This window comes from Haemaphysalis longicornis, unplaced genomic scaffold (assembly GCF_048455015.1).
Source record: "Haemaphysalis longicornis isolate Haplotype H1 unplaced genomic scaffold, Haemaphysalis longicornis Haplotype H1 scaffold_3, whole genome shotgun sequence".
Taxonomy (NCBI): Eukaryota; Metazoa; Arthropoda; class Arachnida; order Ixodida; family Ixodidae; genus Haemaphysalis; species Haemaphysalis longicornis.
The window spans coordinates 36,085,939-36,112,222 of NW_027526335.1; the positions used below are offsets into that span (position 1 = coordinate 36,085,939).

Genomic DNA, 26,284 nt, shown 5'->3' on the forward strand with positions numbered 1-26,284 from the left:
CCTCCTTCGCCTCCTCCTCCTCCTGCGCCTCTGTTGAGTTTCTTTCCGCGCACTCAGTTTCGGTTTCGTTGTTTAACTTGATTTTTGCTAGTGGTAACACAAAACTAAATGACACGTTTTTATTTTGGAGAATTTATTAAAGCAAATAAATTTGGTTATTTAGGCCGTAAAACCTTTTATTTTTTGTATCTTTAAAGGGCCCCTGAGATGGGGGTTTTTGGGGGGTCGATGGTATCGGAGCGCAACGGCTATTTCTTGAACTAATCGTGACGTGTTTGTGCGCTCTTGATTTAATCAATTTTTTACGAGCGTAAAAACATCAGAAAGCTACAAAAAACATCTTTTGTGTGTGTGTGCTTTTACACAGTCACACATATTTATTTTATACCGCAGCGTAAAACACTTACACACCGGGCCAAACCGGGCTTGACGCTCCTCCGTTCTCGGCGGAAGGATACAGTGAGCGCAGGAGCAACGACGCTTGCAGCCAGCGTGATCGCTCAGCGCTCCGTGTCTGGTGTTGTATCATCAGTTTTCTTTGCATTTGCATTCTTGGACGCTGTACCCGAAAGGATTCTTTGCACCATCTGTGTTTCGAGCGGAGCCTCGACGTTGTTTCAGAGGTGGTAACGAACGGCGCGCCAAGGGAGCGCCGCGCCGACGACGAAGGCGGAGCGCCGCACGCAGCGCTTGGACGACGCCGGGCACTGCTCGTGATCACGAGGCGCACGCTCAAGTGCGCTGACGCGGGCTGAATAAATCAGTTCAAGCCCAAACGCTGTCGCAGCTGATTCTCTGCGGTGGTCGCGACAAGGGCAAGAGCATGCTCATCCCGTAACAACTGCCAAAGAGTTTCATTTCATTGCTTCCCATCAAGTCATGATCGCAGGAAAGTGTGGTTTGCTGCACCGACCTTCTGAATGAACCTGTTGCCTAGTGTCCTTAGCGCGCTTTACCGTTTACCGTGTTAAATGAAGCAAGAGTAGCCGTTTGCCGCTGAAAACGAAAGGATTGCACTCTGCGGTTTCTGCATTCCGGCTTCCCGGCTCTGCCGAGTAGCGACATCTGGCGAATTTGTCTCAAAGCAAATGACACAAACGTTTGTTGCCCAGAACTGTTCGCTTACGCTTGAAATGGCTCGAATCTTGGACGTCTTAGATTGAACTCTCACAATACAATAATTTTTTTTTTAAAGAGCCGTATACTTCTACTGTAGAGCTTAAAAAATTGAAAACATGACGTTGACGCCGCCATCTAGTGGGAACAATTAGGACCAAGTATTGCATTAACCAGAATTCACGCTACCGCTAAATATTTCGATATATGAGTAAGATATATTGTAATGATTGCGCAGTTACCTATATTACCTTGCCCAAAACGATTTTGAAAGCATAAAAGAGCTATGCTAGTTCATAAAGTCATCTGAACCATCGGAAGCGTAAGAAGCTGGAGTAGGGGCGGAAATTTTGCTCGCTCATTCTAAAAAAAAAGTCATTTATCGTGCTCCTGATCATCATTTAGCAAGAATGTAGTAAACAACATTAACTAAGATTGCTTGCATGAAGCGCCGAGCACAGCGCATTTGCTGTGCCGTAAAGTTCCGGAAGAACGCCCACCCAAATTGAAGTACAGTAATATCAAGTGAAAAATACGAGATGGGCGAAATTTCTAGTCAAGCGCGGAAAGGACGAATAAGTGACCGCATCTACACATGAAGAGATGATCCGGGTTTGTTTTGTTCACTCATCGGCGCTAAAGCCATGGATTTTACGGGGTGGGCGCGCGTCTTTCAGTAAATTGAATATTTCACCCGTAAAAGGGGGTGGGCGATGTTTCGGGGGAGGGCGTTCACTCGGAACTTTCCGGTAATCTAATCAAAACGCGAGCGTACATTTCACCGGCGCAGGGATTCTAGCCACCTTAGCAGGGGGCTCCCTACTACAGTCGGTAGAAATTCTAGCCTCTGTATCGCTATGTAGCGACGCTAAAAATAAGTTACCGTTCACGGAAACTCTCGCGCATGCAAGGTCGATTTCCGCAATCACCAGTATCTCCTGCTCAAAGTCTAAAAAAAAAAACCAGTATCTCCTGCTCAAAAAAAAAAAAAAAAAAAGGACGTCGTCGTCCCATGTCGACCCACTCGCTGAAGTAACCATGGTAACGACGACGCTCTAAACCAAACCGCCGCCGTCATAAATCGCGGACATTCCGGCGGCCAACCATGAAATGAGTGCTTCGCCTCGGACGAGGTCGGACTATGTCGTCATCGCAAGCCGCCGAGCCAACAAATAGTTCTGTCTCGTCGGGGTAATAACTTTTGTTAGCGTGAGCGAATATGCTTACTATTTTGGGACTTGTTTCTACAAGAACTATAGAGTAGTTTTCTGACACAAACAAAAACACTTTGAAATCCATCTCAGGCCCCCTTTAAGTAGCAACCAATGAGGGATCTTTGAGAAAAGAGGAGTAATGGGAGGAGGGAAAGAAAGCGTGCAGCCGTGCAGCTTTACCAGTGTTTACAGAAGTTCTCGTTGTTGTGTGTTTACATGGCACGCCACCCTACCAACTAGGCTACGCCGTTGGCTGTCATCTCATGTCCTTCGAGGGTTCATGGGTGCACATCCAAAGCTGAGCACCACGTGCGCCGCTGCAAATGCAGTATGTCCTTGGCTAGGTGCATAGCTTCGCGGGCGCACGTGTACTGCTGCATACGAACAGTGTGCGTTTGTTCGCAGCAGCCAGCATGGCTCTATGCCCAATCCTTGAATTTCGGCCGGAGTCCGTTCCTGGCGAATGTTGCAGGAAGCAACCACGTCGTTGTTGTGCGTCAGTACTGCGACGTGCTGAAGCCGGAAAAAAAGAAGGTCGAATTTGTGTTGCTGGTAAGCAGCGACGACAAGGTCCTCGGTACTAAAAGTAAAGACGAAGCACTCGCATTCGCCAAGAAGCACGACTACCAGTGAGTGTTGGTCTGTTTTTGTGCGCGCGCAATGGTTCGTGCAAGTCCCACCTCGATAATCTGCACTTTAGAAAGTGCTACTTGTTGGGTTGGGTAGCTTAGGCAGTACAGTACATAGTAAAAACTGCGTTTAGTTGTTGCTTTGATAACGAGGGTCACTCACCATTACTCAGAAATTTTAAAAGAATGCGCATACTCGCAGATAAGACAAATTGCGCTAGCTGCACCCCAGCGCTGCACGTCGGAGTGCTAAAAACGATAACGTTCCACTGCTTCAAGCATGGAACTGATTTTTAGCGGCCTAGCCTACAATGCGTTTTTACTTCCCCGAGTGTGTTCGTACGTCACAGCATGTTAAAACTGTATTTTGCTTGATTATAAAATTGCACCAAAGATGACAAGCTGTACGCGTACTTGTCTTGCGAGAGCGTCGTGCAAGTTACTCTTTTTTTTTTTTTCTGTTCTTTCCGCCGAGTTCAGTAAGCCATTGCCAGCACGTACTTACACTTAAATGCGCTTTTGTGCTCCAATTTTCTCACACCTGGTGGGCAGCCCTCTTTGAGACAGCAGTAACGCAGTTACGATGATTGACCTGGGTGACAGTTTGTGGGGAGGTTGAAGAATGCCGAGCAGCCGTTGCCACTGAGCTAGTGGCTCTCAGCGGCCTCGACAATTTCGGACGTCACCAGGGCAGAGCAGTGTGCACAAATGCCCGAGGGATGGCCCCGTGTCGTGTCCTCTCCAAAGGCACTTTGGAGGTCTGAGAAGTCCTCATGTGACAAAGGAATTCTTCATTTCCAGCTTGGTGAGACTCGAGGAAGACAAACATGCTGAAGCCAAGAAGAGGAAAGTCTACAAGCTCATGTCCTCGCAGCAGATGCTCGAGCACGAGGAAGAGCTGGCGGTTTCCCGGGAGGGCCCTCCAGACGCTCCAAAGCAGCAGCAGCACGCTGTGAAGAACGTCATTGCGAGCAGCAAAATCACCGAGAACGACCTGACCACCAAGCTGAAAAGTGTGAAAAAGTGGCTCGACAAAAAGTGCGAAATACGTGTCGGTATTACGGGTACCCCCGACTCGACAAAGCAGTTGGTGAGCAATCGTAAACCTACTCTTCTGAGAGTTGCAATAAGCGGGTAGTTAGGAGACGGAGCCTTGACTCAAAACTTTTGCAGGTTTCCACTTACCTTAGAGAGAATGCAAGGGAGTGTATGGTGTTTGTGGTCCACGGTGTCTCATTGTGCGGTCTTGCTAAAACTGCCTATACATAAACAGTTTTTACGTGCATGTCTTCTCTACTGGTCTATTACAGTCTGATCGCGCAGAAGATAAAGGGACAAGTTAATTGAAGTGCAACTGTGAGCGATATTAATTGAAAGAGCAATATCTGAGGTATAAATGTGAAGTTAAGAAGAACAGCCTTGTGCACGTCAAGAAAGTGCAGTGCCAACCATTTGATGCTCCACACAGCATTAGCAATGGCCACCCCTGTCGTGGAGCATCAGGGCATGCTTGACCGAGTGGCTCTCCTTCCCACAACCAAATGTTCCTCTGTGGAGCCGGGCTGGGGGCATGCCCTGAAAGCCGCACTCATGCCTATCTTCCGCTGTGTTCCAGAGGAAGAGGCACTCTTCAAAAGGAAAAGAGATGGGGTGTGTTGACTCATTGTCTCACGCAAAACGTAGTACAGTAACAAAGGACGAGGCAAAGACCACAGAACGTTTTGAAAGTTAGTGCCTGTGCAGTCCTCTGTTGTTGCTGTGGTGCTATGGTTCCAGTGTAAGAAAAGATGGCAGCTGCCTTAGCCCCCCAGGTTTTAACTGCTCTGTGCCTGCATTGCTTCACGTCCGTTTCCCAGCAGAATTGTGCAGCAGTGGTAGTGCGACCATAAGAACTAACCTCCAGTCTGGCTTGCAGGTGCCCCTCCTTTGACAGACAGAGGTCAAGGCTGATTTGAACTTGTCCATCATATCATTTGTTTCCCATTCGTTACAGCTCTTCTGTGATCTACAGGGCAACGTCTGTCAGTGCACAATCATCAGGGCCATTTGGTTTGTTAGCTGTGGGCTTAAGTGCAAACCTCTTATGCTGCTAATATTTTTCTCAGAAAAACCAGTTGCTAGTGAACCCTTCCTATAGTCCTGTCACCTTTCTCAGTGTGCGTGTTTTATCTTAGGATGCCATCTATGAGAAGTTTGAAGCTTTCTTGGGCAGTGAGGCCAGGTTCCTGCAGAAGAGGATAAAGAACGGCGTCCTCAAGTTTGTCATCCTGCCACCCTCGGAGAAGAAAAATAAAACTCCGAAGCAGCCTGCCTCCAAACAGCCAGCGACGGATGAGGGATGATGAATGTATGGCCCACAAGCGGACAGAAAAAGCCACGAGTGCCTTTTCACAGCACCGAGTAAAGAAACCAAATGGCGTTTGATGGGCATAGCATCTAGCAGAGAATAAAGTTTTATTCAAATGTCACAAATGAATGTGGCTAGAGCCTGTGCCCGCAGTTGCGTGTGGAGTGGCCTCAGGCCATCTCGTCAACTGTAACATGCACGGTAGTGGGTGGATTGAATTGAAAAAACCTTTATTTCTCGTCTGAGCGAGAGGAGACTGGGCCTAAAGGCACAGACAGCTTATGGGTGAAATGAATCGAAGAACCTTTATTTTTCGTCTCAGCGCGAGGAGACTAAGACTAAAGGCACCAAACAGCCTGACGAAGGTCCTCAGCCCCCTATACGCTGTGTGCACACTAGACTGCCAATTCCCTGCCTGCGTGAACCCCTGTGACTCGCAGTGCCCCTTTGCACTCCGACAGGCTCCAGGGCGACGCCCACTTAAACTGTAAATGCAGAACCAGCATCCCCTCCAAAAAGCAATACATCAAATAAACATGAACTCGCTGCAACCTAATGGGCACTAAACCACTCTTAGTTAGAAAAAGAAATGCTCAGATGTGAAGTAGGAGACCAGTTTTTTACATACAAAAAAAAAAATGTCCAAACAAAAAAGTCGAGAACTGTGCATACTCAAACCTAGACCCCTCCTTGGAATTGATGGTGTACACTGAGGAAAACCTAGCGAGGGTCACTAAATAGTGGGGAAAAATTTTTAAAAAAGTTTCAAGACTTAAGAATTTCTCAATTAAAACAGGAAGCCACTGATTATGCAAAACAGCTCAGTCAACAAAATTCATTCTCAACACTTGCAAAACTCCAGGGCACCCTTGGAACTATTAGATGCCTTTGATAATGTCAGTCACCAGGCCGTGCTCCAGGGACTAGCTTCAATAGACTGAGGACGGACGGTGTATAACTACACTGCCGCCTTAATCACTGAATGCATGGCAACTGTTGGATTAGGGCTCCCTTGTTCAACCACGTTTAAAAATACTCGCTGGGGTACTCTGCAAGGATCAATAATATCGCCGCTGCCATTCAACAATGCGATAAAAGGCTTCTCACAGATACTGCAAGACATCCTGCGTTTGCAGCTTGCACTTTATATGGATGACCTTCATGTGCGGACTACCACGGGATCCATAGGGGAAAAGCAAGATTTCCTGCAAGCAGCCTTTGATAAAGCACTCGGATACCTCTAAAAAAATCATCTCTATCTACATCAATCGCCACGGAAGCTACGCAGAGGAAGAAGTGTCCACAAGTCAGACCTCAACATAGGAGGCAGGCCAGTTCCCAGCATGCCCCACCTCTGTATCCTAGGCTATGCGATTCTCACAAGTGCCCGACTGCATACAGTAACAGCACTTGACCGAGCCAGCTAATGCATCTCGGACATCGGGTATCGAACAAGAGATATGGCCTGCTGCCAGAATTGGATATTCCGAGCACCATACAAGCACTAGCCATCAGATGAGAGGGAATGAGTTTTGAGGGCATTGCCAAATGATATGAGCAGCTGTTTCGTGGGCTCCACAGTGAGGGCATTGGGGAGAGGGAAATACAGATGGATAAATTGAGTATAGTCTGACACGACAGAGGAGGGTGTTGGTTTACAGAAGGCGCCAGTACCGTTCCTCGATGATAGAGAGTGACCAATGGGGTGGAGGGTAGCGCCGGCGGGAGATGCGGTAGTGGCAGGTAATTTCCTAGAAAGTCAGAAGGCCGCCGCGGGTTGATTGGGCTCCATGGGAAGGGGTGCGACCTGGCCCAGCTTGATGGGTTAGCTCTCAAGCTACAAGGTTAGCCGCTTCATTTCCTTCTAGCCCCGCATGGGCAGGAGTCCAAATCAACTCTGCGTGGGAAGTGGGAGGATTTTGAAGGAGAATTTTAAGAGCCTGCGGGGAAATAATCTTCCGGGTGAAATTTCGAATGGCCGTTTTCGAATCGGAGATGATTGTTGGGGTAGGCCGATGCTAGCGCAATAGCCGCCTCTTCCACAGTGGCAGGGGAGCGCGTTTGGATAGTGAGTGAGTGGTAAGAGGTTGCTTTTGGATCAAAGATGGCGGTGACTGCATAGGCGTTGTGACGGGTATAACTAGTGGCGTCCACATAGGCGGTGGACTGGCCCATGGGGTATTTGCGGGCTAGGATGCGTGTGCGATGTTCACGGCATTTAATATTGTGCTCCGGGTGCATATTGCGGGGAATCGGCTGCACAAGCAGGAGATTGTGCAAGTCGGGAGGAATGTATACTCTGGGGTCGGTAACAATCGGTGCATAGACGAACGCCATCCCCACAGCACTCTCCTCTATGCCATTGACCAAACTCCCCCTTTTGAAAGCACCCTTGTGGGCTGCTGGACTACGCTACATTTAGTGTGCTAGCCTTGGAATAGAGTAACACGCAGCTGCTACTCTTATTACTTTGCACAGCAACGCCCACGACGGGTTCAAGTGAGCCAAGCCATAATGCAGGGGCGGCTGTCACCGTGCGTACGCCACTCATTCCAAAGGGAAGCGATAATTTTCATAGTACAGGGTTTTATTATGTGGACAACCAATATACCAACACAACACTACACTGTGAACCGAGCCCCTGGGACAAACAACCACCAGCGTCTACCCAGCCCAGGTTAGGGCTGCGGTTAGCGTCCACCTGCATTTCCGAGAGAGTAATACCAGTCAATAATATCAAGGAATATCAGTGACGATGCATCATGATGATGGTAATTAGGTTGCATTGATGGCTGTCATTGCAAACTGATCAGCAACCTTGGCAGCTCTGGCAACCAAACAGGCCTGTAGGTCCAGGTCCAAGCAGGACAGCGCGGCCACCAACCGTTCCTCCTAGGGTATTTTGAGAAAGGGATGTTCTGGGCAAGCCTAGATGATGCAGATAGGGCGGCATGACTGCCATATGACACAATGTAATGTTACAAGCCCCAGGGCCTGACCAGGCGGCACTGGTACTCGTGAGCTGACCTTAACAGTGCGGGTCAACCCAACAAAAGATGGAGGAGCCTGAGATTCACTAGACATCCTAGACAACGAAATAACACAATCGAGGCATTCACAAGTCAATAGGGTGGGTGCCGCGCCCCTAAGCTTGCAGGGAACAAAGGCCAGGAGCGGCCGAAATGCATACCTAGTTATGCCCACTATGCTATGGTTGCCTGCCAGGGAAGGGACACCCTCGCCCCGACTATGGAGGGGAGCGTTCCCCACCAAGGAACCGCAGACTAGCCACACCCCCTACCCTTCTAATGAGTCTGGCCGACCCAGACCCTGGATCCCAGCAAGACTTGATGCAGGGGGCCACGACAGCAGCCTGGCTATCCGGGACCACGGAAGTCCTCCACTGTGCTACAACACTGGCACTTGGCTCATCAGACACCATTCATCCTCTCTCTTGTTCACGAGGAAAAGTGCGGGCACCCCTGCTGCCCCATGCCTTGCAATGCCACACATCACAAAATTGCACCAGCAGACTTTGTTCAGAGGCTATAGCAGAGAACATCTATGCCCCACCCACCTTTTAGTGAAGCATCTGACATTTGCAGAAAAGAAAAGCAAATGACAGGCGACATTCAATTTTGCTCCAAAATAAAGGGATTGTTTATTTGCAGCACGCATGCCAAGAAGTCCACAAAGCACTCTTGCATTTAAAACAAGGCCACTGGCTGGCTATCACGAGTGTGCCAGGAATTACTCAGCCCTGAGCACATACCAACAGCTCACACGAGGCTTAACACCTTAGCAGGCAATAACCCACTACCATCCACACTATCCCAGCAATTGGTAGACATTTGAAAAGTGAACGAAACTACAATTCCAAGAGTCTGGTTGTGCAAACTGTTAAGGTAAGCAAACATGACACAATGGAACAAGCATGTGAATTGTTAGTCCCCTATGTGTTACAAAAAAAGACAAACAGTCCATGTAAGGAAGAAGGTTTACACTTCTGGCACTGTCCATGGATATGGGAAATGTGGAGAATCCCGATCTGCCTTTGCAGTGATAAAGTGATGCAAGCTTAGAATGCGTAGAATACGGCACATTGCCACACAGCGGTCAGAACAGGCAACCTATAGGTTGCCTGTTCTCTGAGGCTCTGATCCCGTGAGGTCGACCTCGGCCACAAATACACCTCAAGTTCACCATGTGAAATACAGCTGAGGTCGAGTCAGAGGCTGTAAGCTGCTGAGTGACACAGGTCTGGTTTTCTGACCTACACCTCAGCAAATGAGTCGGGATTGAGTGCAGTTGGGCACTCACTGAGCAGAAGAAAAGTAAAAAAATCAGCGTCCTTACTTTTGGACTTGGAAACTGTTCTTTAGATTTTCCTCTTTATTGTTCTCCACATATCTGCACCAAGCAAAAGCTTATTTGTACAAACAATAATGCCTGATGTGTGCCCCTGTCATGGCATCCACATGATCATCTACTTCACAGCCAACAATCAAAGTGATGGGCTTGGGAAAGCTCTTCTTCTTTAAGGTTGGCTTTCAAGGGTGAAGATTTCCCTGAGCTCCCGGCCACTTTATAGTACTTTAGCTCTCTATTCTCCGAGATCTGAGATGGTGTGGTATTCGGTGCAGAGCTCGAGTGAATGTTTCTGCTGAGTGCTTTAAAAGCAAGATCTCCACACATTACCACTGTAGTAGAACAAAAGTTGGTGTCATGTTCCTTTCTTCTCAGCACGTACCCACTTTGGGGACTGGACCAGCATCGGGAACTTTGGGAGCCTACTGAGCCGTGCACAACCCCGATTCTAGGGAAGCCGTGGTTTGTGCCAGCCTGCTCATTGACATAATTCGCTGACACTTAAGTCATGATTTTCAATCTTTCGCCTCACCTCTGTCCTTGGCAATGTGAACGAACCGTGCAAGCCGCTTACTCTTCCCCTGCCTCGTATTTTCTCCACTTCTCTGCCCGCAGATATCAATGTTGCAATGCTTCACTCGTAGTTGTTGCACGGTGACGACGCTACCGTCATTGACGGGCCCAGGCGAGGAAGAGGCCTTTGCACTCGGAGTTGTCCCGGGGATACTTGGGATGAGTGTTACTCCACACTATCCATAGGTGCTGGGAAGTGGCTGCACACAAGGGCAGCCGGTGCGAGGGAACAGCGCTGGGCTACCTTCCAGCCCCCAGTGCACGCCAGCGGTGGCGGCCTACGTCACCTCGTGCACTGCTGTCACAACCGGAAGCAGGACCACACCGTCAAACAGTACCTGGCACTCGCCGCTCACTTCCCCACTGCACTTGGGAATCACCTCCGCGACAACCACGTTCAGTCCACACGACACGTGCACGCTGCCTGCCAGCTCCGCACACTGCGGGGGACTCTGCTCCGGCTCCGGGGACTCCGCTGGAGGCTGCGGAAGCTCTGCTGGCTCCGCTGGAGGCTCTGCTGGCTCCGCTGGAGGCTCCGCTGGCTCCGCTGGAGGCTCCACTGGCTCCGCTGGAGGCTCCGCTGGCTCTGCTGGAGGCTCCGCTGGCTCCACTGGAGGCTGCGGGGGCTCTGCTGGAGGCTGCAGGCAGGTTGCTTCCAGGACACTCGTCTCGTGAGGAGAGCAGTCCGTCAGCGGATCAGCCGGCTCTTGACCAGAGAGCAGGCGGTGCTCACTCTCAGCCGGCGGAACGTGCCCTGACAGAATGGCTGCGGCGCTCTTGGACGGGTAGTTCTTCTGCCGACACCTGGCCTTGCCCGTCCTCTGCAAAAGGGGAGCACGGCGTCACTGGCACGCCCCGAACCATCACCGAGCTTGCGCAGCCTATCTGCAGCAGCAGCAGCAGCAGCCCCAGGGCAGTGCCCGACGGTTTGTGGGTGCCCCGCACAGTCGGCAGACCACATCTGTCATCGGCTGAGAGGAAGCCGATGACAAATGTCACTGCAGCAGCGCTGACCACTGGCGCTTCATTTACCCTGCCCACTCCTGCACGAGTGGACTGCAGTGCCGAGAATGCAGAAGTATGCCTCCTCTCGACAGCAGGGAACCCAGAAATTAATGCTTTGGAAATGCCAATACTCGCAATGTCACACACCGTGAAAGGTGAAGGGATGGGTAAGTTTATTTTATTGATTTTCTGCAAGGAACAGGTACGTGCCTGAAAATGACATGCCTGGCAACTCTCGCTAAAGGACACCTTCCTTAAACGCCCTGCAGGCAAGTGCAGTCCAAACGATCTATGCAACGAGCACAGGTGAACACGCGGTCACCTCCCACCGCCATCGACATCTGCACAACTCAGTGGAAAAAGTGCAACCCCGCAGGCACACTTCTTGGACAGGCACCTGCACCCACTATGCCTTCCGATGAAAATCTCACTTGGGAGCTCTGCTTTCATACCAATGTGACAGAGACAGAGAGACGATTAATTGTTCCTCCACAGGATTCCACCTGCTATTTCAGAAACAGCTATGAAAGGGCAGCCCGCACAGTCGATACCCTGGGGAAATGTCTGCAAGAAAATTTCCATACCCAGCAACCACAATGCTAGCCTAAATAGAAATTCGTAACGCATCACTGCTAGAAGCGGACGACAGCAAGTGAAAGCACCCGTGCTCAAAGCTCCAAAACGTGCACGAACCTTTTGTGGCAGAGGCTTGTTTGGGTCATGAGTAGCTTTGTGCCTCTTCAGGGATTGCTAGGGGAGAAAAAAAAGATGAACAGAATGAAAGATGCGGCAGCATTCAATTCGTGCAGGCTCTGAGACCGGCTTGGCCACACTACACCACCGACGCATGTGCGCAACCCCTGGCCAAGTGCTGGCCGGGCTGAGCACCCGAGCATCAGGGCACACAAGTGAAACAGGCCAGTGGCACACCACAGGCACTGCCCACATAATCCCCGCCATTCACAGGCCGTGTCAACTCCACAAGGTTCCTTAAGATTTGTGAAAAAAAAAGGAAGAAAATGTAAGGATAAATGACATGAAATGAAATGAAATGAGAAGTACAATTTTATGGAGGATATTTAAGGGGAAATGTCACGGGTAAGCAACTTTTGAAAATCCCTAAAATCCAGGTTGGCAGAAAGCAGCGGAGCAAGTGCACTGATTAACGAAGGGAAAAAATAAATTAAAAGAAAACATGAGCGAGAGAGACAGACACATTTTTAAACATGCTACACACTGTGAGTTTTCGTTATGGCAACTGGCAGCAACGGATTCCTGCCTGCAGATTGGAGCTTCTTGGAAAACATTACTAAATGCACCCAGAGGCTGCAGAAGGGTTTAGCAGGAACCTCATGCTTCCAGCAATGCATTTCGTTGTTTGTGAACTGCTGCCTAAAGTGTACTTTTAAAAGCGGCCCCTCTGGTTAGATCAGCTGTTGGTTCAAGGGTGGATGTGGAGAAAGGGAAGGGAAAAAATAATCCGATATACACTGCAAGCATTCCTATTCCATGATTCTGTTGCATGTTTTGATACAGCAATAGCTACGCACTCTGCATATGTCAAGGGAAACTGCGAAACAAGACATGTCTGGTTGGGTCCAGTGAGTCCTTCCTGGCTTAACTGAGTTTGGACACAAATGCATAACCATTTTCGATGCTGCACGCAATATTTTTTTTTTTTTTTACGAACGTTTTTTTTTCTTTTTCTTTTCACAACACACGGGTTTTTGTTTCTTCCTGACTTACAGCCATGGTGGTATCATGCGGTTCGCTCAACTTTTATTGCTTTTGACTTCAAGGTGACTGTTTTCCAGAAAGATGTAGCAGTGAAACCCACCTCTGGTTGGTATGCAACATTGCTAATTAAATCCAAACCGAGTTTGGTGCAAAACCTAAATTTTGCACCAAAGTTAAGAGTGCAAGCAACAGGAGGGCTGATCGCAACTGCACGCACTCGAGAGCGAATGGGAGAACAAAGTATGACACAGTGGGGAAGGAGGAAGATATCGGCTGCACCTGTCCGGTGGGAGAGCACGGCAAAGGTCTCGTGCAAGGCTCAATGTGCGGCTGTGTGGCTGTGTGCGTGCATACATGTGCACAGCCTCCATAATCGGCGACAGTGCAAGAAAAGGGTAGGCACAGGAACAAAAACCGGCTGCTGTGCACAGGCCCACTGAGTGGTGCAAATGAACCAAATGAGGTGTGCCTCAAAAAAATCAGCAGCAGATCATTCATCCCCCAACTTTTGCCCACAGTCATGCAAATCTTTAAACTTTCCCGAACTATTTTCACTCAGGAAGTGTGAGCTCTTCACCCACCTTCCTGTGCAAATCCCATGCATGTAAAATGTCCGGCCTCTTGTGATCACATCTAACGGGCCCTTATGTCTATAGGCAGTTTTATTTTTAAAGTGAAGATTTCTATGACTCACTGTTGCTCCTAAATGCACTGCAGGAAAGCAAACTTTCTCTGGCAATGATGATGATGATTGTGGGTGAAGTGAAAGATGGTTGAAATGCAAAGCTTTCTTTAATCTAAGGCCAATGTCTTCAAAGTCCAAATCCAAAATCCAAATCATTATGCCCGAAACGCAATGCCGGAAAGCCAACTTACACAATGGATTTCCACAAAGGCACATCAAGCGCCTTGAGAAAAAAATGCTTCCTGTGGTCAGAATCGAAGCTCAGTCCTTTGCGTCATGAAGCCGATGTCTATCGAACTGCGCCATACTGACACGGCTGAAGCAGCTTGGATTTTGGACTTTGACTCAAGTTGCATGAGAGAAAGCTTCGCATTTTAACCATCTTTCTCTTAACAAAGGGGCTGTGATTTTTAACACGAAAGTGTTTTATGCCGGGGTCTACCAAGATCTGACTGACGTCATATCCGTCATGGAACGGACATCGCCAGAAAAACTTCAATCGATGCGGCTGCACCGGGATTTGAACCACGAACTGTCAAACTGTTTCGCCACAACGTGAGGTAAGAAAGCGCTCCCAACTGCGCTATGAACAGACGCGTATGCAGAACGAAAAACGTGCCTTATATCGTTCCCTTCAGATGGTGCTTATCTAGGAGAGGCGAAGCGAAGTAGTGCATCATGACGCTATCGAGCGCCGACAGTTGGCACCTCGATGCCAGTGCCTACGTGTACAGGGGACGCGCAGCGTAAGCTGCGCCGGAGCCTGTCGCGCTCGTGACACGGTCCGCTTCTCCTTTCGCTGCAGCGGACCATCTGTTCGCCCAATGATTCGATGACAAGCCGTTTGATTTCGTTTGCACGTATGGTTTGCGAGCGCCTGTGCTTTCAGCCGGATTTACGCAATGCTCTGGCGCGTGCAATCCAATGTCTAACGTTCATGTGTGTAACGGTGCCACACCGAGGAAATATAAATAGTGATGTGCTAGCTCATATCGATGCACAATAAGCATTCAACTGCTCCTCTGAAGGCATATTTCACTTTCGTGTTTTACCGGTTCCTATGGAAGAGGAATCAACCACATTTTTTTCTACAACGTTCTACCCGAGGCTGCAATCATTACAAGCAGCCAACTCGTCACAGTACCACCAGCCACATCCACTAATCAGCTGGGAACAAGGCTCCCCGCACAGGAGGAGAGTCCCCTGACAGGACGACGAGTGCTTGAGAAGGCAGAGGTCACCTTGGCAAAGAAGGTGCGGCTGCATCCGGGCACATCGCAGGGGAAGCGCCGGTTCTCGTGGGCGCTGGCCAGGTGCTGCCGCAGATTCTTCGCGTGGCTGTAGAAGCGGCTGCAGCCCTCGTGCGGGCAGCAGTACAGGCTCCCCTCCTCCTGCTCACCATGCGTCTCGGCGTGCACCTTCAGGTTCCACTTGGAGAAGAACTCCCGGCCGCAGGCGTCACATGAAAAGCCTGCAAGGGTACAACATCACCCTGCCACCCACACCAAGGAGAGCGCGCAAGGCTGCAGCAGACACAAGTGCCTGCACTGCATCTCCCTCCCATTGTCCCCGTTTTTGCGCCGTTTTTTTCAGCCATGCAAGACTGTGCACACTTCTTTCTCAGTGGCAGCCTTGCCATACGTACAATAAAGCAGTTGCAGACTAGGTATGCTCGTGTGCATGACCTTAGAAACGTCCTAGTGAGCCTCTCCCTCTGTTACAGGTGGATGAAACGGCTACAGCACTGGCCATTGTGCAGCACACCGAGCTCTCAAGGGGCGAGTAGATAACTTTCCCACAAGACTTTCTGTTACCACGCTGAAACTTCTCCAACAACAGCCACCATGGAGCGAGAGGCTGCCTATGTTTGAACACAAGCCTATATGGTACATACCAGCTGGTCACCCACACCCATGAGGCCACAGTTCCTTCACAAGAGAACGGGAAAGGTGCTCAGAGAGCTGTGAACCAACACTTTTTCCCGTCCTTTCCACGTGGCCGCACTGTGGAGAGGTTGCCACACTTTCCCCCACATTCAACACTGCAGTTTCCCACCCAAAGCACGAGCAGCGCCAGTGAGAGGTGACCGCCCTGAGGTCCAGCCACGGCTGCTGCTGCACTGGACAACCGGGGCACCCTGCACTGGGCACTCCAACCACTGCGCGTCATGTTGATCCAATAAAAGTACCTTCCATCCCATCAGGGTCAAAAAATGTCGTGGAAGCAAGGCTAATAACATAACCAGCAAGCTGATGCACTGCATCAGCTCATGTAGTGCATAAGGGAAGGGCTCAAAGGCCAACTGCACTCAAATTTCACCTCGACCAAATTTATTTTTGATACGTAGTAAGTACCCCCAAATCAGCTGGGACACAAGTGGTAGCCCCGTGAAACGCCTCGTTAATCAGTCAGAAGCATTTAAAAAAAGCTCTGCCGCAGACCCCACTGCACCTGCCGGCGGATCGCGTATGACGCACGCGCCTGTGACATTCCAGCCGACGGGGGCTTCTTCCTCTGGCCAGCCATGCAGCTGGAGAACCGGTCGTGCTCTGCTGCACACGCTTCACCCATTTGCTGCCCCGTGCGCACGTAGAGCTTGCGTGCAGACTTTCTCCCGAGCTGGTGACCGTCCAGCCGCTCGCTGGATGGCTGCAACATCACAGCAATGGCCACGCTCTCCTCGGTTTCGGTCCCGGCGCTCGCTGGACGGCTGCAACGTCACAGCAATGGCCACGCTCTCCTCGGTTTCGGTTTCAAAATTGCCGATTTTTGCTGGCCGCTTGCGGCGTCCACGCACGTATTTCAGCTGTTGTATTTTGCATGTTGCTTTCTTTTTAAGCAAACTATACGAAAATAGGGTTTTCAAGAGGTCGAAATTTTGAGTGCAGTTGGCCTTTAAAGCCCTCAGTATATGCAAACAAAAGCCCACAACTTTCATTTCAGGACTTTGGTGCAGCATGAAAAGGAACACAGAATTAGTCTCCCCCTTACAAAACAACTGGAAGCATATGACAGGTGTAGAGCACAACCAGCCTGCTGATGGGAACTGCAAGGGTAAAAAAAAAGAAAAAGAAAAAGCCCTTCCCCTACTACTTGTTCCTATCCTGTGTTATCCAAATTTGTTCTTATTTTCCTTCGAATTTCCCACATCACCATTACACCAAACGTTTTGACTCCCCCTCCTGATTCTGTCACCAGGTAGTTATTCGGTTTCCCAGGCCGTCCGTCTCTCACCAGACCTTTGCACCGCATACCCGGCAAAACTCCGCATTTATTTCCCGTACACGAGTTTGAACTCAAATGCGCTCCATAGTTTGCCCCCCTAATCCACCCCAGCTGCTTCCCATACATAGCATTACACCCGGCATCCTTTTCTGCAAAACTCTTTGAAGCTATTATTTTTCTTGAGATGACTAGTAAGATGACCGAGCTCCAGCCCCATAGATAAGCAAAGGAAAGATGCACCCGTTGTATGCACACCACTCTTTTTTGTGCCACCTGCTGTTCTTTGCACAAGAATGCTTCATCAATTCCCTTTGTCCCTGAGGACACTAATCCTGCACTCAACTGTGTCCTCATGCTGTGCATCAGACAGCCCAACCCGTGCAACTGTAAAAAGCCTTCAGCTAGCCAGGACGAAGGGCTCCCCAGTCGGGCTGCCCTGGTCTCTGGCTGGGCCAGCTGCTCTATCGAGGCAACCCATTTTCTGAAAGAGTTCCAAACAGCTCACGTCTCTGGTGGTCCACTTTCCGGTGCTTGCGCAAGAGGGTCCACTTGGTGAAGACCTCTTCACAGCCTTGCACGTCACATGCGTAGCCTTAGGGAAAAGCCAGAAAGCAGACAACACCACATTAGTGGTTTCCCTGCTTCACACTGCCGGCATGCTCATGCACGTGCCCGGGGGAATGTTCTCCCTTTAAGGCCGTGTCACGAGCGCCTCGCACAGGGTCGTCCCCGCAGGCGAGGGCCCTTGGGGGCAGCCGGCCGGAGGACGGGGGAAGCAGCGTACCTCGATGCGTGCGCTGGTGCGCCCTCAGTCGGCTGGGCAGCAGGAAGGCCTTCGAACAGCCCGGCTCTGGGCAGCTGCAAGGGCCAGGGAACAATGCACGAGGTAAACAGCTGCGCTCACTTCCCTACGTCAAAAGGGGCTACATCCCAGATGTCCCCACACAGCTACAGGATGCCAGCGATGTTGTGACTGGCCACTTTGGAGCACTTATGTTGTGGCCTGCGTCTTAGCAGTCACAATGCAATATACTGAAATAGCGCAGAGGAAGTTTCAGGGGCTCTTGAACAGAAAGGAAAGCTTTGAGAGAAAAGAAAGAAAGAAAAAAGGAAAGGCAATCTATAACAACAAAATGTATTTCTTGGTGCAAAGAAAAATCCATTCCCCAAAAAAGTGTTTCTTGGGCTTCTCAGATTGGAAACGAGTGTCCTTGGACACATCGCTACATGTCTACAAAACGGCACACCCCAGCTGCCAATCAAAATCCAACATAGAACTCAACTGGTTTCACAAGGCATAACAATCATGAACACACACACACACAAAAAAAAAAACAGGTTAACATGGTGTAGAAAAGTAAATTTGGGTAACCTTCAGTAACCTAACAATTGACCTTGTACACCCCATAGATCTTATCAAATTTTTAAGAGCAAACAACAAGAGTGAGTCCTGCTGTTGTCATTTTTTTTTAGTAGCATATAGAAAGCCCTGTATCTGAAGCTTTGTCTTTTGTTCAGGGGGAGTTGCCAAATATCGACAAGTTTCTTGCCCACACAACAACTGAGGGTCATTTGCTTTTTCCAGAACTGGACAAGGGCAGTTTAAGGGCAACAAACAAGCACAAGCCAGAAACACGTCAGTCAGCCTGCAGGTGGATGAATGCTGAAATTTTTTGCAATGCAGATTGAGTTGGCACTCACGGATAAGGTAGCACAGCAGTATGTTCGAAGCCATGAACCTTGAGGTGCTGATGCTTCACGAATGTCTTGGGACAGTGCTCACACTGCAGAGAAGCAAAGGACCACGAGGACGGTAAAGGCCCTGAGCGATGGCCCCTGCCATTTGGCCTTCAGTTGCACTTGGTATTACGGAAGTATACGCCCAATCCCCCACTTTTGCCCAGAACTAGTGAGTGGTTCCCACTGCAGCGTAGCTTTTTCCATGCCTGCAAAATGCTCAGCTTTCCTGCTCTTTTCTCTCTCTGGAGTAGCGCGAAACCGAAGGTGACAGAACCAGAAGGGCTCCACTAAGGCCACTACAAAGGCAGGCATTATTCAGCACTGCCTGGGTAGGATTATTTTGAAAACAGCACCGCTACACCAATTAGTTTACATGGTACACATTGGTCGTACCACACCAACCTTGCAAATTTTTCACCGTTGCAAACTGCGCATACACATCATCTACTCCTGAAACAAGAATAGCATTCATGCCATCTGGTAAAGCTTTGCCACTCGTGAATACATGCAAAGATACAAAGCAAAAGAACAGAGAGAGACCTTGCAAGTGGTACATTTCGGCTCGTCCACTTGCCTTAAACTTGCGCTTTTGGTGGGAATACTTGGTGTGCTTGTAGAGGGCATTTTGGCTGGAGAACAGTTTGCCACAGCCCTCCTGGGTGCACCTGCACATTGAGAGTGCGTATTTCAGCCATATTGACGGCTGTGCAGCCTGGGATCTCACTTGAGAGGTTCGCTGGAGGGTTCCTTGGGGCTCTCGTGTGACTGCTTGAGGTGCCTGGTGAGGTGAAACTGCCTCGTGTACTTCTTGCCGCAGCCGGGGTGAGGGCACTCGAAAGGCCTCTGGGGAGAGAAAGGGGGCAGGCAAGCAGCAAGCTTAAGCCTATTGACCACTCTATTCACTCACGACAGCGTACTTTTCCACGTTTCAAGCTGTCGAATTGGCCACACGAAACACTCTGTTTCAGCACACCACCGACGATACTCTCAACAGCAGGCCATGTGATCCACACTGAATGCCCATTAGCTTGGGTGGTTGTCGGCAAGGGGTGCGGCACACATAGGTCACAAGTACCGACTGCTGCTTCGCAGGAGGACAGCATGACACTGGTGGCCACCCTGTCCACCCCGAGTGCTGCCCTTTGCACACTTCTCCGCCCACGGGGGACAGCACCCTCAGTTTGTTCCCTGGCAACACCTAAGCCTGTTACGACACTGTCTACTACAGGAATGTCCGTCGTACAGCAGCGGGTGCCCCTGTCTCTGTTACTGCTGCCAATCTATCAAAGAAAGACGGTGTGCCAGCTCCCTCCCCTGTCGGATCAAGAATCCCCCCCCCCCCCCCCTGGTGTGGACGACTGTTTTTGCACGATTCGGCACTGCACTTGAGCTGTGTTCTCAGCGCACCTGAACAGTAAGGAAAAGGCCGTACAATTTGCAATAGAGAGGGAGGTTGACGGGAAACTTCTATTTTTAAACGTGCTAGTGGACAGGGGCACTTTCATTCAGCACGCACCAAAAAGACATGCACACTGGCTTTTGCATAAACCTTAAATCCCTTCAAACTGACAATCACAAAAGGTCTCTCGCTGCCTCCCTGGTGAACAACAGAAGGATTCAGAGAAAATTTGGAGGAAGTGAAACCGGAGAATGCTGAAATGGGGACGACCAGGCTCTTTGCCTCGTGTTTTCTTTTTTTTTGCGATAGAATGCTTGTTGGCATTTGCAATCAGTGGATGGAGATGCCAGAGGCGGACAAGACATGCAGCCTATGGGACTGGCTCATAACGGTACATTTTTTGTGATGTTGCGATCTCAAGCTGTGCACACCTCCTTAAAAATATGCTGCCATCCTGAAATCACTCAGCCACTGCAACAGATTTATTCAAGGAGGCAGAAGAATGGAAGAATCGTCAGAGTGAAAAAAAAACAGCCAATTCAACAAAGGACCACAAGGTGCGCACTGTGTGGGCCACTGGGCAGCAGCGGCAGCAGGAGAAAGTTGTGTGCCAGTTGGAGCGGCACAGGAGAGCATTGGTTTCGAGTTGTCCTTCACGGATGGCCACTTTGACAACTTGAACGCCAGGCAAGCATGGGGCTAAAAGGACCCGATCCTATCGCAGCTTTGGGAGGCTGCAACGGCGTAAGCGGAAGATTTCGCTGGCAACAATTCGGCCCCACCAATTAATGGCTACCTAAAGTCATAGTGGACATCTTGATGCTGACTCCCCTCACGGTGTCGCACAGCAAAACGGGCCAAAATGGCACTACAAAATTATCGAGTGAACTTGAAGTGGGTGCAGTTCCAGTAAACACGTCAAAACGAGGACCTGTTTGTTGAACAAGATGCAAGACGTCTATACTCTAGCCTTCGACTTCTATATAATGCTTATGCAACACACTGTGTTGTTGTTGTTCCTTTGTGGCGCATACCCACTTGGGGGATTGGCCAGGATCGGGAGTTTTTTTGGGGGGCTACTATGCCCGATTTAGGGAACTAAGATTCGGAGAAAAAAAATGATGAGAATAATCGCACAACAAATATAGAAATTTGTGGAAGAAAAGTGCGTACTATGCGAGAAGTTGGAAGAAAAGGCTCTTCTTTCGCGTGTGTACAGCTCAAATAAACTCAAGAGCGGCTAACAGGGTAGGCGCCTTGTCACAGAGACGTAGGCGTGGACGGCTGTAACCAAATCCCCGTGTGTGTGTGCGCGCGTGCATGCAGAAAGAACGAACGCAGGTAAGAACGAACGCCTGCGGCACAGCTGGAGGCGAATGAAGACCACTTACGATATACGGTTATAGCCATTTGAAACTCTACTGATTTAATGACAGCGGTGTTGACCTCACCCTGAAATAAATTGTAACGCTGGTTTCATTTGACTATGTAAACAGAAAGGCTCCAGCCGAACTTTCACTCGCACCCGCCAGCGCTTTATTCAGAGCAGCAGGGGCGCTTTTTTTCAGCGTGGTCCACGGGATACTCACATCTCCGCTGTGAAGCCGCATATGCCATTTCAGCTTCTTTCCATTCGGAAAACTTGCGGAACAACCCGCAAAGCAGCACACAAAGATAGTTTCGTTGGACACGGCACCTTCCATGGTCAATATGCCGACAATCCCGCATGGCCCCACTAGAGTGTACTAGAAGTTTTAGAGTGGCCCGAGCGGCGGCCTCTCCCATTGCTCCGCCGGGTCGACTTTCGCGCAGAAAATAAAAGCGGTATAGCGGCGGCGCTGCTGTCGTCGACAACTGAACAGCCGGCGCTCCCCGGCACCAGCTCCAAAGCCTGCGCGCGGCAATATTTGAGTTGCTCGCGGCGGTGTTTTGCGCTTGCGAAGCTGATTTATTTTGGATTATGAAGTTTAACGCGCCGGCGCTACACAGGCGATGAGGCAAGCGGTACTGGGGGGCTTCGGATTAATTTTAACCACCTGTGGATCTTTAACGTACGCCGAAATCTCGAAGACGCGCGTTTTTCGCTTTTATCCTCCATCACAAAAGCGGCCCCGCCGCGGCCGGGAATCGAACCTGCACCTTTGGTCAGCTGATTTAGAAAGCAGACGCAGAAACGTTATGACTCCGCTTGAACGATACTTTCTCATTTTTTATGCGTTTTCTGAAAACGTAATTGTTGATATACAGTAACCTCTCATTAACTCAAAGTCGTAAAATTGGCTGAAAATTTTGAGATAAGCGCAGAGTTTCGAGTTAAGTCAAATGCAGAAAATTTGTAGCGAGGTCCCTGAAATAATAGCTAGTGGTGCTAACAAAAGCACTATTGCACAGGGGAGATTTCGTGGTAAAGGCAAAATAATTCGCAGGAAAAAGAAACTTTTATTATTGCAGAAGAAAGAACTGTGTTGCGCTCGGCTGTTTCGCGTTCGCATCTGCACCCCAGAAAAGCGTACCCGAGCTTCTCAATGCATCGCATGAATTGGTGGTCGCCACCGCTACATTCTACCTTGTTACAAAGCAGACGCAGCATGTATGTTGTTTCTGCCGTTGTACGCACGCACTTCCGGAGGCTCCTCCTCGTCCGCATGATCAGCTGCGTCGTCCACAGCAATGATGTACGCGCCAGACAGCATTCCGGTGACGGGGACGCGTAGTCCGCGTAAACTTGCACTTCACGACCGCGTTCGGCGGGAGTAACCATTCGAACGGGGACCTTATCAGCTGCCTGCAGCGGACTTTGCCTTGTGTCCTCTCTGCCAGTATTTCGAGATATCCGTGTTCCTCCGAAAAAACGTTTCGAGATAAAGCTGACTAATGTTTAGCGCCTATTGGAGGTAAACACACTGTGAGAAAAAGTTTCGAGAATATATTTTGAGATAGCAGAGTTCGAGTTAACGAGGGATTAATTTGACGGACAGGCACCAGGGATGTTTTTCCCTTCCCCTTCTTGACTCTGCACATGAAGCAAAAGCGGCGGTCGCACATTCTATATAGGCTGCAAAAAGTTAAATGTTTTTTTTTTTACGTTCTCATTTGGAACAAAAATACCAAGAGCCTTCTCCTGGGCTACCCCTGCCGTTGATGCTTGTACTGCCGTTAGTGGGCTTTCTTATTTTATTAACCTGCCAAGTGCCGCTGTGTTTACTACCTCTTGTATTTTGGGGGGACTTCTGAATCCTTCCGTGCATTTTTGAAAGTTTATTAGCGATCTCTAGGACGTTTTTACCAGTTGCTTCAGCAACAAGGAGCTCCACCATGACAGCGTTATGGATGTGCCGCAGCCCTTATTCACAGCAAACACCTTAACGGCATTAACGGCGTTGGTTGCGACCAGCACGTGAGACCTTGACAGCAAATTTGTAAGGGTTCTGTATACATTATGACACGGATTCATTTCTATATAAAAGGTTTAATCAAGTTCCGTGATTACATGCGAAGGTGGGAGCAACACCTTAAACTTAGCCGTCGCTAATGATCGAGGGCGAGTTATGAAAATGCGTTGGCCAAAAATGTCAATTTAAACCTCCTTGTTAGCGTTATTTCTAAACCTTTACCTGTGTAGACTTTGTGCATGATTTCCCGCGTTACATTTCATTTTCTGGGCTATCGAAAATGAAAACAAAATGTGTATTTTGTTCCAGTTCCCTTTATTTGAACCTCCATGTTAGTGTTCTTGAACCTTTACCTCTATAGTAGACGTGGTACGTTTCATTGTTGTCGCGGTCAATATATTTTCTGATCTATGTTTTGCATTTGTTTTATGTGCGTGTAATTGTACCATCAGTATACTTGTGAATTAAATATGTGTTAATTTGATTCAACTCCTTTCTTGACCTAATCAGGTGAAAGGTGGTGCGATTAATAGAACGTTGCGGGAATAGTCTATGAAAGACGGTCATTGGGACAACTGAGGTATCCGCTGGGCTAACCCCTTTTTAGTTAAAAGGATACCTCGCTTGCGCGTGTCATTTTCTGATCGGCCACCACGGTGACCCGTAATTATCCCAAGCGGGCGATTGCTTAAATACTGCTATAATAACAACTCACGCAATAAAAAACAAACGCAACTTATGATATTAACCCACATAACTGCAGTCCGAGCATAAATTGCAAGACAATAAGTAAAAAAATCATCGGAGAAGCTAGGATACCTCGCTTGCGCGCGTCATTTTCTGATCGGCCACCGCGGTGACCCGTAATTATCCCAAGCGGGCCACTGCTTAAACTCACGCAATAAAAAACAAACGCAACTTATGATATTAACCCACATAACTGCAGTCCGAGCGTAAATTGCAAGACAGTAAATAAAAAATTCATCTGAGAAGATATATCATCCCAGTCCTCATATATTTTTTCATGCCCTTTGCGTCGACCAACTATATATGTCCATCAAGCAGCACAATAAGGACACAATCATAAAGCAATCATGAACTGGATCATACCAGGCAATTTCACGCAAAATACTTTTTATGGGAAATTGAAAAAGCGAAAATGTCGCCGCAATTACTTTATTTACAATCCGTAACGAATGCTGCAAAGGAAAATCAGTCATTTTCCTTGTTGTTGTCGAGCGGGAAAGGCGAAACTAACGCAAAATCAGCTGCAGCGTTTAGTTTTCATTTCGTTACCCACAGTCCACTGTACCTACAGTATATTTAAGTAATTGGACTACCCGCAGAACAAATTTCGAGCGCTCCGCGCGTAAAGCAGCAGCGTTTACTGGCCCGCGCACGGCCGTGCGCGCGGCCAGCCGCCGCTTTCGCTTTCAGTTGTCGTTGACTACAGCGCCGCCGCTATTTTCTGCGCGAAACGAGCACCTCTCCGGGCGGCCGGTCGGGCCACTCTAAAACTTCTAGTACACTCTAGCCCCACCAAGCCCCACATGCATTCACACATGTGAGGGATGATGATGATGATGATGAGCAGCAAAATAAGACCAGAGGCGCTGATGATCGGGACGACGGATGGTACGGCGCCGCGCTACATCCATGCACAGCTACATGCAGCTATCCATTGAGTTTTATACAGTTTTCAGTTACCTATGAAGTTTTACCAGTTTTACCACTTTTCCATCGTTACTGTTACTACAATGCTCTAGACCGTTACCGTTACTAAGGTGTTCGGTACCGTTACATTCATTTCACCATGATTAGTGACTAGTGAGTACTGCCGGCCTCTTTCATCGGAGGGGGCACCTACTAGTGCCACTAGATAAAGGCATAAAGGGGGGACATACCCATCCTCTTCGCCCACAAAAGCGAGTGAAGGACAAACCGAGAGACTTTTGAAGGCGTTTTAAACCATGCCACTCTACACCGAAGAGAACAGCGCTTTGGCGCCGCACAAAGCATGCGAAGGTGTTAAAGATGACCTCAAGCGCTGCCTCTTGGCAACAGACTGTGTCCAGAAGGTGAGCTGCTGCGGCAAGCGCCCATTTCTAGCAGTAGCGAGCACATAACATTTCGAGCAACTGGTGTACTCAACTTTTTTGTTGTTGTTGTTCAGGAAAAGCTGACCCCAAAGGCCTGCCTGCGCTTAAATCACCCGTCCATTCCACAAGAATGTCACAACTTGAGAACGCTTTTCTTCGAGTGCAAACGCTCAATGGTGGGTGCTGGTCGTTGTTTCTGTACAAACACTGCACGTGCTTAACAATAGGTGTCTTCGATTTGGCTGCACTCGCTGCACCGATTCAGGTAGTGCAGCGCGGCGCCTGCACTGTTCTTTTCGATTTACCGACGGTACAGAGAATGCAGGACGAGTTCACGGCTTTCCCTGCACTTCCGTGAGGAAGCAGACGACAAAAGTGCGGGACCGGTTCTGCAGTGGCGGCGCCAGCGCATTACTGGCTGAAGTAATTCTGAACTCGTGCAGAAAGTGCAGGCCAAATCGAAGGTACCTAACGTGCCGACTACACTAGAGCTAGAGTAGACCAACTAGTGGCGCTACCCACAGGGCTGGCAGCGTTGCACGAATGATCACTTCAGATGGTCACAGCTGGTTTGTAGACTTGTAAAGTTTGGCCCACTGTGACTGGTAACCGATTCGTGTAATGTGTTGTTGTACCGCTTTCTTTTTTTTTTTTCCAGCTAGACAACAGACAGCGGTTCAGAGGAAGAAAAGGCTACTGACTGTACGCGGAGGTGAAGGAGTACTGCCCAGATAAACTCTGCAGTTTTCTTTGTA

General features: G+C 49.2%; 3 protein-coding genes across 4 annotated transcripts; 2 read left to right on the plus strand and 1 right to left on the minus strand.

Moving 5' to 3' along the window:
- Positions 1 to 2,461: 2,461 nt before the first annotated feature.
- Positions 2,462 to 5,425, plus strand: Mif3 (mitochondrial translation initiation factor 3). Its single transcript, XM_077702908.1, has 3 exons — positions 2,462 to 2,959; positions 3,761 to 4,049; positions 5,134 to 5,425. Exons 1-3 carry the CDS (start codon positions 2,661 to 2,663, stop codon positions 5,299 to 5,301), a joined length of 756 nt encoding a protein of 251 aa, XP_077559034.1. The 5' UTR covers positions 2,462 to 2,660; the 3' UTR covers positions 5,302 to 5,425.
- A 3,512-nt stretch (positions 5,426 to 8,937) lies between these two features.
- Positions 8,938 to 21,793, minus strand: LOC144174290 (transcription factor IIIA-like). Its single transcript, XM_077702907.1, has 9 exons — positions 21,628 to 21,793; positions 19,364 to 19,482; positions 19,214 to 19,304; positions 18,601 to 18,683; positions 17,684 to 17,757; positions 17,405 to 17,491; positions 14,916 to 15,145; positions 11,946 to 12,002; positions 8,938 to 11,068 (listed from the first exon to the last, which is right to left on the minus strand). The coding sequence occupies exons 1-9, from the start codon at positions 21,739 to 21,741 to the stop codon at positions 10,526 to 10,528; spliced, it is 1,398 nt and encodes a 465-aa protein (XP_077559033.1). The 5' UTR covers positions 21,742 to 21,793; the 3' UTR covers positions 8,938 to 10,525.
- Positions 21,794 to 25,129: 3,336 nt separating this feature from the next.
- Positions 25,130 to 26,284, plus strand: LOC144174293 (cytochrome c oxidase assembly factor 5). Of its 2 annotated transcripts, none has more exons than XM_077702911.1 (3): positions 25,130 to 25,508; positions 25,604 to 25,705; positions 26,192 to 26,284. In XM_077702911.1, exons 1-3 carry the CDS (start codon positions 25,401 to 25,403, stop codon positions 26,243 to 26,245), a joined length of 264 nt encoding a protein of 87 aa, XP_077559037.1. In that variant the 5' UTR covers positions 25,130 to 25,400; the 3' UTR covers positions 26,246 to 26,284. The 2 variants fall into 2 exon arrangements, with proteins under 2 accessions (XP_077559037.1, XP_077559038.1); XM_077702912.1 differs by having other exon boundaries at positions 25,132 to 25,508; positions 26,188 to 26,284.